This window comes from Acanthochromis polyacanthus, chromosome 11 (assembly GCF_021347895.1).
Source record: "Acanthochromis polyacanthus isolate Apoly-LR-REF ecotype Palm Island chromosome 11, KAUST_Apoly_ChrSc, whole genome shotgun sequence".
Classification (NCBI taxonomy): domain Eukaryota; kingdom Metazoa; phylum Chordata; class Actinopteri; family Pomacentridae; genus Acanthochromis; species Acanthochromis polyacanthus.
In genome coordinates, this window is record NC_067123.1 from 546,131 (window position 1) to 563,213 (window position 17,083).

Genomic DNA, 17,083 nt, shown 5'->3' on the forward strand with positions numbered 1-17,083 from the left:
CTGTTACTGCTAATTAGCGCAAAGGTTTTATTTTTAAAGACGCTGCTCACTTGAGATGGGGAATCCGTGAGAATTAAAAGTCAGAGATAGCCATGAACAGAGTTTGTCGCTCAGCTGTGTTTAATCACAGTTTGAACATGTGACCTGAACGCAGCATAAACATGCGCAGACATGGCGTTTCGTGCGTCTCCTTGGCGACGGAGTGGAACCGGAATGATGGAGTATCGATGGAGAGGCGCAGAATGAATTATGTGAGAATCAGTCGGTGTCACTGCTCCGGTCGTTTACTCTGAGCTTTTGGAGCGTTTTTTGAACATTTTTTTTCTTCTTGTTGTTGATTTGTTCCCGTTCAGGTAAGACAGTCGGTTCCTCCGGGTCCGGTTCAGGATGGAAACTGTAGCGAGTTAGCTTAAATGTTAGCCGGAACAGCGCTGCCAGCAAACACAACAGAGCGCGGGTGGAAGACGTGCGCTCGGTTTATTCACAGCAGCAGCCCGAGCCGCTAACTCAGAAATACTCCCTTCAGTCAAAGTGTGAGTCCCCGCCCACCTGGTAGGACCCGTGTTTAAAATTCAAGCCACACATGTCACATAGAACTGGACAGTTCTCGATGTTTGGCTAACTAGCTTATCTGACACTTTAACTTTTTCGAAGTGAGCGTGAAAAATAGTTATTTAATCAAGTTCATTTTTTCATGAAACTTTTAGAAAATGTATTAAATGCGACCGTGTTTTCAGCATCTAAACACTGTATCGATTCTTACCAAATATTATATCGTCATCGAAATGGCAAGAAATTGTCCTGCTTTCAAAATTTTACATGCAGCTGCAGAATTATTAATAGCAAATTTTAATGTTTTTTAAGTGAAAGTACAATCAGTAGTTGGTGCATGAACAAATTACCTTTTATATAACATCCTGCAGTGGTACAAGCCTTGGTAATTAAGTTTATCTTTATGGTAAAAATGTAATTTTGGGGGGTAATTTTGCATGTTTGCTGTCATTTTAAATGTTTTTTTTGTTCATTTTGTGTGTAGTAGACACTTTGTGTCACTGTGTTTTCATTTTTCATCTCTGTCATTGGTTTGTGTCTCTGTGATAATTTTCGTGGCTTGGTAATTTTGTTTCTCTTATAATTACCTATTTACTTAATTTTGCCTCTTTGTGGTCAACTTCAGTGGTATTGTGGTCGTATTGTTTCTCTGTGGTCATTTTACATCTTATTGTGGTCATTTTACATCTCTTTATAGTTGTTTGGTGTCTCTTTGTGTGCAATTTCAGTACTATTGTGATCATTTTGGCTCATATTGTGGTCATTTTTGCATCTTTTGTCGTGTGTGTGCATCATTTTGTAGTGGCTTTGCATGTCTTTGCAGTGTTTCTTTTCATGTCCTTACGGTTATTTCTTCTTTTGTATATCTTTTTATACTTTAGTTTAATGACTGATAAACAGTATCTTTAAACTTGTGAGAGGCTCTGGTCCTGGCTGATCTTCTGTCTGTCTGGTCGACATACTTAGTAATCCTGGACTATTGTTATTTATGTATTAATGTTGAATTAATAGTTTACTACCAGCATTCTTGTCTTATATCATTTCCAGTAGCCACTTTTTACCGTCATACATTATTATATACCTCATTGTTCTCCATTAAAACAACCTGTTGACTGCAGCAGCTGAACACCATCGGTTTATTTAGTGCAGAAAACGAGTCAAACGATTGTTAAACTGTCCTGTTTGAGTTTAAAGCAGAAACTGTGAGTTGACAAAGAAAGCAGAAAATCACCTTCATACCTGTTAACTCTGACTGAGCGTTTAGTTTTTGTCGACTCACACAAAGAAAGTCTGACTGTTAAACTGTCCTCATAGTTCAGCCTCTGATCTGATAAACGCCGTAAACACTAGAAAAGCTTCACTGGTTAAAATGGAAGCGTCTCGTCTAATTTAAAATCCTCTTGTAATTTATATATTATGGATCTGTATAGGATGAAGTCTGGGTTCAGACTAATTAGAGACCTGGGGTCTGGTATGTAGTGGATTAAATGAAGAATCGATTCAGAGAATTTTGCCTCGAGGAATCCAAGTAATGGGATTACTTGAATAACTTGAGGAATGGTTTCAGCCCTAATTGATAGGTAAAGTGAGTAGTAATCTTTCTTGTTTTTAAAAATATAACTTATATGTGTCATCGTCCAATAGGGAAGGATGAGTGCTGAAGCAGCCGACCGGGTGGCTGCTGTGACCAGCGGTCGGCCCAGTACGCCTCTGCAGACGTCCTGGTTTGAGTTCCTCCTGGACGGCAGCCTGCTGGAGAAACACCTGCGGAAATCAAATGCAGGTCAGCTCGGCATTACTTTTGAAAGTTATGTACAAGTAAAAAAAAAGTATCAGTAACAAAATCTAACGTCTAAAACTGTCGGGGCGTATGTGTTCCCTCAGACCCGACTCCGGTGCATCTGATCGTCCAGTTCCTGGAGCAGGCGTCCAAACCGTCGGTGAACGAGCAGAATCAGGTTCAGCCTCCAGCAGACAACCGCAGGAACCGAACCCTGAAGCTGCTGGCGCTGAAGGTCGCCGCACACATGAAGTGGGACCTGGATTCACCGGAGAAAGGGTGAGTGGGGTCGTAATGTGTGTGGGGCTCTCTGAGAATGAAATGAGGCTGCGGGTGTTTCTCAGTAACCAAATGCAGAACAGTTAAAGAGAAACTAATTATTTTAACCTCTGGAAGCCATGAGTGAACTGTTACTTTATTCTAAGGTTAAGGGGCATACTGATTGTTACTCTGCCAAGGAACGCGTCAGAGTTATGTGACGATCGGCTTCTGTCTGTCTGTCTGTCTGTCTGTCTGTCTGTCTGTCTGTCTGTCTGTCTGTCTGTCTGTCTGTCTGTCTGTCTGTCTGTCTGTCTGTCAGCAACGTTACTCAAAAACAGACCAACAGATTTGGATGAAATTTTCAGGGAGTACTACACTCTCTGAATGAGTTTCTTGTTATTCGTGTTTGCTTTGGTTCTGGTATTGTTTTGTGATCATATTGAATGGAGGGTTAGTGGGTCTCATGGATATGGGTGAGGATAATTAAGCTGATATGCTCATCTGTTTACTTTATCTGAGGAAGAGAGAGGCGGTGAGCTGGGTCGCCTTATTTTTCTTTGACCACTGTGATTACTTTGATTATGAATGTGTGCACATTATCATGAGTTGATGGTCGTTTTTCTTTCATAAAAGGCTAAATTTAGTCTCAGTGAATTCTTTTGTTTAGCTCATCAGACAAACAGGCCCAACCTTCAGTCCCTCGGTGACTCTTGTTCTTCACAGTCGCTGCACAGCTTTTACTTAAACTCTGAATAAACTGAGGTGTGAAGGCCTCCTTTACTGTGTAGCCGAGAAAGAAAATAACAGACAAAGACGCACAAATACCAAACTTGGATAAGGATAAAACATTAAGCAGCATAGTTAGACAGATAATGTATCAGTAGAATCCTGTAACTATCTCCCCTGCTTCTTCATCCCCAGACTGACCATCCCAGTGTTGAACATGCTGCTGAATGAGCTGCTGTGTGTCAGCAAAGTGCCTCCAGGTGTGAAACATGTGGATCTGGATCTGTCCACTCTGCCTCCGACCACCGCCATGGCAGTGATCATCTACAACCGCTGGTAGGAGAGGAAACACTCACTGAGGACAGATTAAATTAGATAAATACTAAACTAGCAGAACAGTTTGACTCCAAGTGTTTATTTGCCGCCGTGTGGAAGTCACCAGCTCTGATTGTACATTAAAGGAGGAAAGTTCTCACATGAATCTCTTAATATTTAGTGTTGTAGCTGACCAGTATAAGTTTGTCATGGTATTTTCCAACATTCATTTTAATGTTGGCATCTTGAAGAAACCTTAAATATCTATTTGATTACAGAAATGTGGTTGTTGGCAACAAAAACCAAAAGGATTGAAAAAGTTTTGCTTAATATTGTTCAGTAAAGACAAGCATGGAAAAAAATAAGTTGTCTGAAGGTGAAACAATAACTTTTTTTCAACCCAAGTGAACAAACAGGACAATGAATAAAGACTCCAGAAATATAATTCAGTGATAATATGTGGAATTGGTTTGATACATTTGGAGCATTTTAATATCGTTTTTCTTATTTTTTTGGAGTATTTGGCTTTTTCTCTTCAAAAGCATGGATTGCATTTATGCTTTATTGTAGATTCATATTTAATTTTTGTATTGTTTTGGCACAAATGTGGCCCAGGTTTTGGACTTTCATTAAATCAAATCATTCTTTCACTAACATTCTTACACATCCATTGAAAGATTATAGTAGAAAGTCAAATCACACCTTCTTCAGCCCCATTAAAAGACTTATTTTATGAGCATTCAAGCACAGGATTAATGTGTCTTTGTTGTGTTTTTTAAAGGGCCATCAGAACCATCGTGCTGAGCAGCTTTCCAGAGAAACAAACCAAACCAGGACCTCATCAGATAAACATGTAAACGCTGCTTCTTTACTTTCTTTTCAAGTTCAGTTCATTTACTGAACCAATAAGCTTACCTTAAAGTCAGTACAAATGGCAGCGTTTCGGCTCAGATGCACGGATTAATGAAAAATTCACATCCAGACAGATTTTATTTTGAGTTGAAATGCAAAAAGGTGTGAGCGTAAACTTCTTTTTGTGCCTGAATCCAGGTTAAATATCGTTCAGCAGGAGAAAGAAATGACAGAAAACATCCTGACTGTGGTGAGTGAACATGCTTTTCATACTTGCATACGCCAATAAACAATAATAAATATCTTTAATTAAGGTCTGTTTATCCCTGTTTTATGTTTGTCCAATTTCTTTTTTTTTAATTCTCTTTTTTTCCATAAAGAAGTCAGTAGATAAGCAATATCTTACAAATGTACTTTACAAACTGTTTTCAATTTTGCAAACAAACAGACATACTGAACAAGCGTTAACCAGGGCAGTCGCAGTACAACTTACGTCACTTAGTCTGGTCTCTATGGGCTGATAAACTCAATCCAGCCGTTCCAGCGTTTATCAAACATTTCTGCTCTGAGTCTCGGTGCAGATGTTAATTTCTCCGTTACAAAAACATCGTGCACCACATTGAACCAGTCTTCTATGGAGGGTGGCTCCTGACATAGCCGTTTCTTTGTAATGACTTATTGTCAGTAGAATTCTAGACAAATATGTCCTAGGGTAACCAATTGTTTTTCCAGTTTCAAAGAAATTCCACCAGTAGTTTCATGGATCTGTGTCCGTTTTTTCTCCTCTATTATTATTATTCTTCCCTCAGCTGAAGGAGCAGGCGACCGACTCCATCACCGTCCTGGAAGGAGCTCTGCAGCTGAAGAAGGACTTCTACGTCCACACTCTGAGGACTCTGGACCTGCTGGCCGCTGACGCTGCCGCTAACGGAGAAACCGAATCCTCCACAGCCGGGCTTCGAATCAGCGCCGATGACCTGCACTGCCAGGTTGGTGGAGCACTCACGGTTGTCTTTCTGGGGATTAGATCATCCTGGATGCAGTGGTTTGTGCTTCAGAAAGATGTTTTTACTCTAAAGCTGTATTCTGTGTTTCAGGTGCATTATGATCTGGGAGGTATTTTCTTCCAACAAGGCTGCACCGACCAGCCAACCTATGAGAAGGCCAGAGATCACTTCAGACAGAGCAAGGAGCTCTTGAAGAAGGTAGTTAGACTCGATTTCAACCATAAGAAAACCCGACACTACTGACTTTGAGTTGCAGTTCTGACCTTTGAGTGATTCGTTTATGTCTTTCAGCTGGACTCGACCGTCCAACGTCCACCTGGACGAGAAGCGTCTGGCCGGTTACTGGAACGCCTGCAGAGCTCTGACCGGAGACTGTGACCCCTGCGACCCCCAGACGACCCCCTACAACCAGATCAACAGCCTGATCCGAGCCCACAGCCACCAGGTCAGAGCGAAAACGGGACGACGATGAAACCAAAATATAGAAACTATTGCTGCTCTGCCAACTCTGACATGCGTGACGTTTTTATGGCATAAAATATGGATGTTTATGAAGATATATGTAACATTTTAGCTTGATATATCAAATACTTTCTGAGATTACATTTTTTATAAACTGACTGTTGACCCACTTTTAGCAGGTTTTCTCACATTGAAATTTGCGGCTGTTTGAACAACAATATCTCAGGAACTATTAAAGATAAAAGCCAGAATTCTTCACTGTTATTTCTCCAATATTGGACAAGTAGATCAAACTATATCTGATTAATAATGAATTGATTTATGGAAAAATGTTGAAGCTCCCATCTCTGAGAAAAGCTAAACTTTATTAATCCTGAAGGGAATTCTTGTGGCAGATATCGCTCATAAAATCGAGTGATGCAACATGAGAAATGCAGCACCTAAAAAGAAGTATGATACATTACTGAAATAAATGAGTAAACTAAAAGAATACTAGAACAGTAAAAAGTATTGCCTGCAGCTATACTGATGTAATTAATATTATCACACATACTAATGAAATATTGCACCTGAAATATATCGTGCGTTACGCTGACAATGTTGTGCACACATTAACAAATACACTGATAATGCAGAAGTCAATTAGTGATATTTTCTGATCCACGTGTAGCTGTATGTCACAATAATACAAAACTAAACCTATAAAATGCTTTAAAATGTGATCTACCTGGTCACCACAGAGGAAAAGAAAGATAATTTCATGTTCTGATGAGCTGTTTCCACAAAACCAATAAAAGTACACAAGAGGTGTGGAGTTTTTAAAAAAATACTTTTGATTTTTAAACCCTGATTTGTAGAAATGTAAGCTTTTAAAAAAAAAAAGACCCGTCTCTGAGATAAGATGGGACATCATTTTTTTTAATCCTGAAGGAAATTCTGGTACCAAAATCTTGCTCAGATAAAGCTTTGTAGGCACAAATCTCCTAAAAGTGGTCTGACAGATAATTACAAACGTACACATCTGAAAAGTATTTGAAAAAACTGTTACCATTCCAATTACAGAGCACATTTCAGGAATGTGTTGGTGGTTATATATTAAGAGAAGAATTCAGTTTCAGGATACCAAAACATAGAACAACGATGAAAAGTTTTAGCCCTACAACAAATGAGGTACGGCTCTGGAATAAACTTCTTTTTTTTTTTCCACATTTATTTTATATTTATACAGTACACAGACAAACAGGGAGCAAGATACAAGAAAACAAAAGACAGAATTATAAACGCTTCAGACAGATGATTGCTGGAGTTTTGGGGCTGTTATGTATGAGGTATGACTGTATTATCGTGTGTGTGTGTGTGTGTGTGTGTGTGTGTGTGTGTGTGTGTGTGTGTGTGTGTGTGTGTGTGTGTGTGTGTGTGTGTGTGTGTGTGTGTGTGTGTGTGTGTGTGTGTTAAATGTAATTAGATGTACCAATATTGCTGTGAAAACATAGGATGTTGAAACAGAAAAGAGAATAAATAAATAAATAATAGTAAAAAAAGGAAAAGAAAAAACTCAATAATAATAATAAATGATAAATGAAATAGTATAAATTGTAACGATATGAAAACAACAACAATAGAGGTCATTACATGGGTAATGGTCATCAGCAGATAGGGAGGGGACAATAACAATAGCATATAATATAGTAACTACAGTGGTATATAATCGAGTAACTACAATAATAATCATACTAGTATAATATGGTAATAATATTAATAATAGTGATAATACCAGTAATAATAATAATAGCAATAGAGAGAATAATAGCAATAGTGGTGGTCGTAATGACAATAAAATTAGCAGCAGCAGTAGCAATAGTAGTAATAACAATGACAACAACAAAAACAATAACAATTATATCAAACCGTAAACAAACAAAAAGATCAAAAGCAAAGTAGGACAGTGTGGTAGTAATATAGTAGCAGTGGTGGCATCAGCAGTAGTTGTATTATAACTGCAGGTGGTTTGAGAAGTCAGCAACAATATAGTATTCAATATGTAATAATAATTACAGTATCACAAACAATCAAAATAAAATAAAATAAAATTTAAAAAATAGTCAAAATATTGAGTCCGGCATTTTCCATCCACATCCTGTCTCCTATCTCTTCTTTTTTTTTTTACAGAGCACATTTCAGGAATGTGTTGGTGGTTATATATTAAGAGAAGAATTCAGTTTCAGGATACCAAAACATAGAACAACGATGAAAAGTTTTAGCCCTACAACAAATGAGGTACGGCTCTGGAAGAAACTTGAGACGGATCTGAAACAATGTTCAAACATCAGCCAGTTTAAATATAAATACAAACAAAAAATCTTTGGAAGGTACAGTGAAGATGAACTTTATTATCACTATCACAGTAGTTTTGATCTGTATTTCATTGACGCATAGTGTTTAAGTTAGTTGCCTTTGCCTAAACAAAAATGTTGGCGGTGAATTTGTTTCATTGGATATTTCTGGAACTGACTGAAATGGGTGAATGAATTTAGGGGTGGGATTAAATAAGTTTAACGTCTTCCCACTCCCTTTGGAACATGTTGAAGTTTGTTTTCTCCTCTTACTCGTTATAGCATGATGGACTATTAATGGTTTTTTGTGATACATTAATTGAATGTTATTCATTACATGTTTGAAATAAATAAATAAATGAAATGGAATATCAATTTTACAGATGGTTCATGATAAAGCTGGAATCAAATCGGAGACGGTCGAGCAGAAGGAACGTGATGACTTTAGATGGAAATCCCCAAAAGGTTTTGGCTTATGTGAGGTGTTTGGCAGTAAAGTGCAGAACTTGTTCATAAATTCCTCCTCGTCTCTCTTCCAGGCCGTCATGGAAGCCTTCATCAAAGACAACGTGTCCCGCAGTTTACCGAACCACTTCAGACGCTCGGTTCTCAGAGAGTTCTTGTACAAAGTCCAGCAGGGGTGAGGCCACAAAAACATTCAAACCTGTTCACACACTGCAGTCAGACTGTAGACTTAGAAAAGTCTGTTTATGTTGTTCAGAAAGCCGTGCACTGCTTGTTTCTTCAGAGCTTTAAACTGGAACAATCTTCCTCGTGCAATTTAAAAGTTCCCCTTCCACTGACATTTGTAGGACAAATCTCAAGACATGCATGTTTTCAATGGCTTTTGGTAGTTTTTAATGGTCTTAAATTGAAGTATTTTATATTTATTTTATCCTAGAATTTGATCTTACAAGTTGCGATCTTGTTTTGCCTTGTTTTAGTATTTTGTAGTTTTGTTTTCTTTCATAAAATTTTCAGATTTTATAATTACTCCTCCAAGGAAGATAGTGGAGTTACGATGATTAGTGTACGTTTGTCCGTCCATCTGTCTGTCTGTCAGCAACATTACTCAAAAACAGACTCATGAATTTGGATGAAATTTTCAGGGAAGGTCAGAAATGACACAAGGACCAATTTTATCAGTGATGCAGCTTATAGTCTGGATCCACAGATTTGTTAAATATTTTTGTATCATTGCCAGATAGCAGCACGGCGTCACTGTAACCATGACAACCAGTGAACACTACGTCAGCTGCCTGCTGATGATCACATGATTGTGATTCTACTACAAATCCACCACTGAGGACTTATCAGGACGTATCCATCAGAAATGATACAAAGAACAACTGATTAAATTGTGGGGGTGTTTCTGAGTCCCATTAATTCCCGCCGCCCGCTACATATTTAGATCACGTGATTCCGTATCCGTACATAACGTACACATGGAGAACACACGTCTGTGCTCAGTGCAAGGTCATTTAGTTTGTGGGTACATCTACACTACCAGTCAGAAGTTTGAACACACCCTCTCATTCAATGCTTTTTGTTTATTTGTATAATTTCCTACATTGTAGATGAATACTGAATATTTACACTTATTTATTTACAACATATTTTCATCTGTTTTCTTTCATAGTTTTGATGTCTTCAGTATTAATCTACAAAGTATAAAATAATTCAGTTCAAATCATTGAATGAGAAGGTGTCTCCAAACTTTAGTGTAGATTAAATGTCCACATTCTATGATGCTGTGATTTCTGATCATCAATAACTAACAAATGCTGCATTTCTAACCATGCCATATGAGGGAATGAAGAGCCTTGGCTAGTACTGCGCTCTGAGGGCTTTTCTGGTTTTTCATGTCGTCTTCCTATTGCACATTTTTTTGTTGCTGTCTGACTGATGACATTTGCAGCACTCAGAGTGTTTTAAATATGTTCTACAAGTACATTTGATTTGATAAATGTGTACTAATTTGCTCAGAGATGAACCTTTTATTTAGTTTCCAATAATATCCTCCAGTGTTGCTTCTGTCTCTCCACACAAACTCCTGTTAGAAGTCTTTATATCATTCTGCAAACATAAGTCTCTCCATGTTTAGCTCTTATTTGATGAATAAACTGAGCCTCATGCATGTAACTGCAGACTTCTGAGTTTGAAATTCATATTTTGCACTAAGCAGTAAGTGGCTTTGTTAGAAACTCATTTATAACATCCTGTGCACTGTATTGTGTAATAATTGTATATAACTGTACACTGTGATGTGTGTCTGTGTAGGGAGTCCGGTCTGGATGAAGTTTGTCATCAACTTTGTGTCTGTAACGCCGTGAGAGACGCTCTGGAAGGAGAAATCCTCAGCATTCGTTTCCAGCAGCTGCTCCTCAAGCCTAGTAAACGGATCGTGGACTTCATCTTAGAGGTAATGAAGCTCAAATGATCTTAAATGTTTTAATTACAGAGTCTGTACGATCCCATAAAGGATGAGACTGATGGTGTCAGAATTAACTGTTTTACTTCAGTAGATTTTACTAAATCAAGACTGGATTTGATCATTAAAGACACTTTTTCTAGTAGTTAAAGTCAGAGAACCATTAGGAGAAGGAATCAAACTCTTATTCAAGTAGAAGTTTTTATACCACCCTAGAAATACTCCACTACTAAGTCCTGCATTCAAATTTTGTATAATATGAATTACTTGTCATCTTTTTGTATTTTATCTTTTATTTCTCTTGTAAAATGTTTTGTTTTGTACTTCCTATTTTGATTGGTGTTTCTTTTTTATTTTTCAACTCCAAGAGGCCCTGCACAAGATTTCCTCTGTGCCTAGACCGTCTATTTTGTGAAATAAATAAAAATCTTGAACTTTGATACAGCTCATTACATTGATTATGAACATTACATATTACACACTTTACTGTCGCCTTTGCGTTGCTGATTAGATTATAAACGGCATTTTGTTGTCTGACTACTCTGTGTAGTATTGATGAAGCCGAATCCTCAGAAAGCTCCACCAATGGCATCCAATTGGCATCCTTAGACGTCTTGGCTGTTGATCCCGGCGACGTCTGACGTTACGGTGAGCGTATTGCGTCATTTCCTGTTTCAGCAATGTGTCGTGTTGTTAGCATGGCTTCTGCTTCTGCCTCTTCCTCTCCTCTCCTCTCCTGCTCAGTGTGCCACATGTTTAGTTATTCCTCTGCCTCCTTTAGTGATAACGATATGTGTAATAAGTGCAGCCTTTTTGTAGTTCTGGAGGCGAGGCTCTCCGAATTGGAATCGCGGCTCCGCACCATGGAAAATAACCCGCTAGCAGCTAGCCAGGCCCCCTTAGCCGGTGCGGACCGCAATAGCTTAGCTAGTGTAGCATCTGTTAGCCGTCCCTTAGCAGCGCCCGAACAGCCGGGTGGATGGGTGACAGTTCGTAGGAAAAACAGTCCTAAACTCAAGCCTGCTGTCCCGGCTCACCACAAACCGCTTCATGTTTCTAATCGTTTTTCCCCGCTCAGCGACACACCCGCTGAGAAACCAACTCTGATCATTGGCAGCTCCATAGTCAGAAACGTGAAGCTAGCGACACCAGCGACCATAGTTAAATGCCTCCCAGGGGCCAGAGCGGGCGACATAGAAGCAAATTTGAAACTGCTGGCTAAAGATAATCGTAAATATAGTAAGATTGTTATTCACGTCGGCGGTAACGACACCCGGTTACGCCAATCGGAGGTCACCAAAATTAGCGTGGCATCGGTGTGTACTTTCGCCAAAACCATGTCGGACTCTGTAGTTTTCTCTGGACCCTTGCCTGATCTGACCAGCGATGACATGTTTAGCCGCATGTCGTCGTTTCGCCGCTGGTTGTCTATGTGGTGTCCATCAAACGACGTGGGCTTTATTGATAATTGGAGCTCTTTTTGGGGAAAACCTGGTCTGATTAGGAGAGACGGCATCCATCCCACTTTGGCTGGTGCAGCTCTCATTTCTAGGAATATGGCTGATTTTATTAGTACTCCTAAAGCATGACAACCCAGAGTTAAGACCAGGATGCAGAGTTGTAGTCTTACACACCTCTCTGCAGTTTCCTCACAGCTGTCACCCTCCAGTAATTCAGTTAACTTTATTGAGACTGTGTCTGTCCCCCGACCACCAAAATTCAATAAATTACACAAATCAAAAATATACAAAAGAAATAGTAACCACAAAAATTTAATAAAAATTAATACCACTATTTCAACAGAACACAGAGACAGGAAAATTAAATGTGGTCTGTTAAATATTAGATCTCTCTCGTCTAAATCTCTGCTAGTAAATGAGTTGATAACTGATCACCAGATTGATTTGTTCTGTTTGACTGAAACCTGGTTGCAGCAGAAAGAATTTGTTAGCCTAAACGAATCAACTCCCCCTAGTCATATTAACTGTCATATTCCTCGAATCACAGGCCGAGGAGGAGGAGTAGCAGCAATCTACCATTCTAGTTTAAAATTGAACCAGAGGCCTAAACCTGATTACAGCTCATTTGAAAATCTCACTCTTAGTCTCTCTCATCCAAATTTGAAAGCTCAGAAACCAGTTTTATTTGTTGTCATATATCGTCCTCCTGCTCCTTATTCTGAGTTTTTATCTCAATTCTCAGACTTTTTATCTGAATTAGTGCTCAGTTCAGACAAAGTTATTATTGTGGGTGACTTTAACATTCATGTTGACATAGACAGCGACAGCCTTACAACAGCTTTTAATTCATTATTAGACTCAATTGGGTTTTCTCAACATGTAAATAAACCAACTCATAGTTTTAATCACACTCTTGACCTTGTCCTGACTTGTGGCATAGAAATTGAAGAGTTAACAGTATTTCCCCAGAACCCTCTTCTTTCTGACCATTTTATGATAACATTTCAATTTAAAGTAAAGGATTGTATAGCAGCTGAGAACAAATATCATTACAGTAGGTGTTTGTCTGACAATTCAGTATCTAAATTTAAGGAAATAATACCCTCACTGTTTACTTCAGCAACATTTACTGATAAATCAGAAGGCAAATATTATTATTTTACCCCCACAGAAGTGGATTATTTTGTTAATAATGCTTCAGCCTCACTGCGTACAACTCTTGATAGTGTTGCACCTGTAAAAAAGAAAGTTATATCTCAGAGAAGACTTGCTCCTTGGTATAATTCCCAGCTGCGGACTTTAAAGCAGGCATCCCGAAAGCTGGAAAGAAAGTGGTATTCCACTAATTCAGAGGAAGTGTATGTGGCTTGGAAAAATAGTCTAGTAATCTATAAAAAAGCTCTTCGTAATGCCAGGACAACTTATTATTCATCTTTAATAGAGGAGAACAAGAACAACCCTAGGTTTCTCTTTAGCACTGTAGCCAGGCTGACAAAGAGTCAGAGCTCTGTTGAACCTTGTATTCCTTTAGCTTTAACCAGTAACGACTTCATGAGCTTCTTTACACATAAAATAGTTATGATTAGAGATAAAATTAATCTGGCCCTTCCTACAAATGTCACAGATGCTTTTGAATTGGCTGTTAGACCTGATGAATCTTTAGAATTCTTCACTCCTATATGTCTCTCTGAACTAATTTCAACAGTTTCTACATCCAAACCATCAACATGTCTTTTAGATCCTATCCCAACTAGACTCTTCAAGGAGATTTTACCTTTAATTAATTCTTCAATGTTAGATCTGATTAATCTCTCTCTAGTAACAGGCTATGTACCACAGGCTTTTAAGGTTGCTGTCATCAAACCTTTGCTTAAAAAGCCCACTTTAGATCCAGATGTGTTAGCTAACTATAGACCGATATCCAACCTACCATTTCTCTCTAAAATTCTGGAAAGAACAGTTGCAAATCAATTATGTGAACACTTACAAAGGAATAATTTGTTTGAAATGTTTCAGTCAGGCTTCAGAGTGCATCATAGCACAGAAACAGCTCTAGTGAAAGTTACTAATGACCTTCTCATAGCATCAGATAATGGACTAGTCTCTATACTTGTTTTGTTAGATCTTAGTGCAGCGTTTGACACAATCGACCACAACATTTTATTACAGCGTCTAGAACATTCAATTGGCATTAAAGGGACAGCACTGGACTGGTTTAAATCCTACTTATCAGATAGGTTCCAGTTTGTGCATGTCAACAATAACTCTTCTGAGCATACTAAAGTTAATCATGGAGTTCCTCAGGGTTCTGTCTTAGGACCGATACTTTTCACATTATACATGCTTCCTTTAGGCAATATTATTAGGAAGCATTGTATTAACTTCCATTGTTATGCAGATGACACACAATTGTATTTATCTATGAAGCCAGATGAAACTGATCAGTTAGCTAGACTGCAAGATTGTCTTAAGGACATTAAAACCTGGATGACTTTTAACTTCCTACTGCTAAATTCAGACAAAACTGAAGTCATTGTATTTGGCCCCAAACATCTTAGAAACTCGCTTTCAAAGCAAATAGTTACTCTGGATGGCATCACATTGGCCTCCAGTACTACTGTGAGGAATCTTGGAGTTATTTTTGACCAGGACATGTCCTTTAACTCACACATAAAGCAAGTCTGTAGGACTTCCTTTTTTCACCTGCGTAATATTGTAAAAATCAGGAACATTCTGTCTCAGAGTGATGCAGAAAAATTAGTTCATGCTTTTGTTACTTCCAGGCTTGACTATTGCAATTCCTTATTATCGGGTTGTCCAAATAGCTCTCTCAAACATCTACAGTTGATCCAAAACGCTGCTGCGAGAGTACTGACAGGAGTTAGCAAAAGAGATCATATTTCCCCTATACTTGCCTCTCTTCACTGGCTTCCTGTTAAATCCAGAATAGAATTTAAAATCCTTCTTCTGACATATAAAGCTCTTAATAACCAATCTCCATCATATCTTAAAGATCTGATAGTACCTTATTATCCTAGTAGAACTCTTCGCTCTCAAGCTGCAGGCTTACTTGTTGTTCCTAGAATTTCTAAAAGTAGAATGGGAGGCAGAGCCTTCAGTTATCAGGCGCCTCTCCTGTGGAACCTGCTCCCAGTTTGGGTTCGGGAGGCAGACACCCTCTCTATTTTTAAGACCAGGCTTAAAACGTTCCTTTTTGACAAATCTTATAGTTGGGGCTGACTGGGTGACCCACAGGGGTTCGGCTTGTGTCTTCATTTGCACAGCTGACTCCTTCTTGGACGTCCCTTCGTTCTGCCTCTAGTCATGCTGCTATAGGCCTATAGGCTGCTGGGGGACTTTTCTTGACGCACTGAGCCCTTCTCTATCTACCTTTACATTTAATATGTATACCGTTATTGCAGTACATTCACTCTGTTTCCCCCTGTGCTATTTCTCCGAGTGTCCCTGGTCCCAGAGCTGGATGCTTCAGATCTGCGGTTGATGTTCCACCAGCTGGTCCAGTCTCCACCATGTCCACTGTGGGATGCTGTTGCTGACCTTCCTCCAGCCCTCTGCTTCCAACTCCCTTTTTCCACCAGTCAACTCTGCATTGCCTTCACTATACTGTTATGCTAACTTACATACTGTTTGAATTTTACTGCTAGCTATATATGGAGTATGTTTAATGTCAGAGCCGTACATCATAAGAGTAAATTATGAGTCAGTTTTCAATGTTAGCTTATACTTTGTCTGTGTCACATATCCTGTCATGCATGTATCCAAATGTGTGTTGTGTTTTCCTTGCTTTCCCACCCCTCCCTCTTCTCCCATCCCTCCCCTTTGCCCTCTTCTGTCCTTCTCAACCCGCCCGGCCAGCAGGCAGATGGGTCCCCCCTATATAGAGCCGGGTTCTGCTCGAGGTTTCTTCCCTGTTAAAAGGGTGTTTTTCCTTGCCACTGTCGCCTTTGGGCTTGCTCTGGGGGTCAGGCATTTGGGTTCTGTAAAGCGTCTTGAGACGATTTGACTGTAATTGACGCTATATAAATAAAATTGAATTGAATTGAATTCAATGTTTCATTGATCATGGTCGTGTTTTGTCTTTTCCAGGTGGTCTACGATAAAGGAGAGATCTACTCGTTCTCCAAGCACGGACGTTTTTGCCACGAGATAAAGATGAACTGCTCTCCGTACACGAACTACTTCACCCGAGTCTTCTGGAATCGCTCGTATCACGTCTACAAAGTGAACTCCGTCATCTCCTTCCAGTACTGACGGCAGATCGGACTCCTCTCGTATTTAAGATCTCATCCACAGTTGGACACTCTGGGCTTCTGCAAGCGTCTCGTCACTGTTACGTGGAAGCCGCACGTTCAGCAGGGATCGGCTGAGGACGCCGCACCGACCTCCACGTGTCGAAGTCGAAACACGCCATATTAATCACTGTACTGTACTTTTATAAGCCATGCGTTACTGTCAATGTTACTGTGAGGCATTTAATGAAGGGGGGGTGGATGAGTGTCGTCTGTGGTCACTTTGTGCAGAAGCTGCTCAGATTTAAACAAACAGCGGTCGTATTTTCAGTCATCTATATCTCAACAATTGTCATGAAATTTACTACAAATAGCACCCGAAGGAGTTCCATTATCTGCTCACATTTCCTCCAGAGTGGTTGACATGTGTATTAAAATGTCTTTTTTTTGGCCTTTAGTGAACAGTTAGAGGAAAAACAAACGGAAGCTGTGGGGAAAGAGATGATCTGTACTGGCTGGGAATTAAAACTTCTGATTAGGAACCCTAACAGACATGGGTCATCCGGTCGCCTTATGGTGAAACATTATGACAAATATTGAACAGATAGCCATGAAATTTTTGTACACGCATTTGCATTGACGAGCCATAACATG

The 17,083-nt window shown here is 39.3% G+C and overlaps 1 protein-coding gene across 1 annotated transcript; it reads left to right on the forward strand.

Moving 5' to 3' along the window:
* The first annotated feature begins 201 nt into the window (after window positions 1-201).
* LOC127536044 (integrator complex subunit 8-like) lies at window positions 202-16,695 on the forward strand. Its single transcript, XM_051955259.1, is given in 13 exon segments — window positions 202-251; window positions 2,197-2,335; window positions 2,437-2,611; window positions 3,515-3,655; window positions 4,416-4,487; window positions 4,685-4,736; window positions 5,296-5,475; window positions 5,584-5,691; window positions 5,785-5,799; window positions 5,801-5,938; window positions 8,828-8,928; window positions 10,569-10,710; window positions 16,287-16,695. Coding segments are annotated over 13 exon segments (1,452 nt in total). The 5' UTR covers window positions 202-227; the 3' UTR covers window positions 16,452-16,695.
* Window positions 16,696-17,083: the final 388 nt, after the last annotated feature.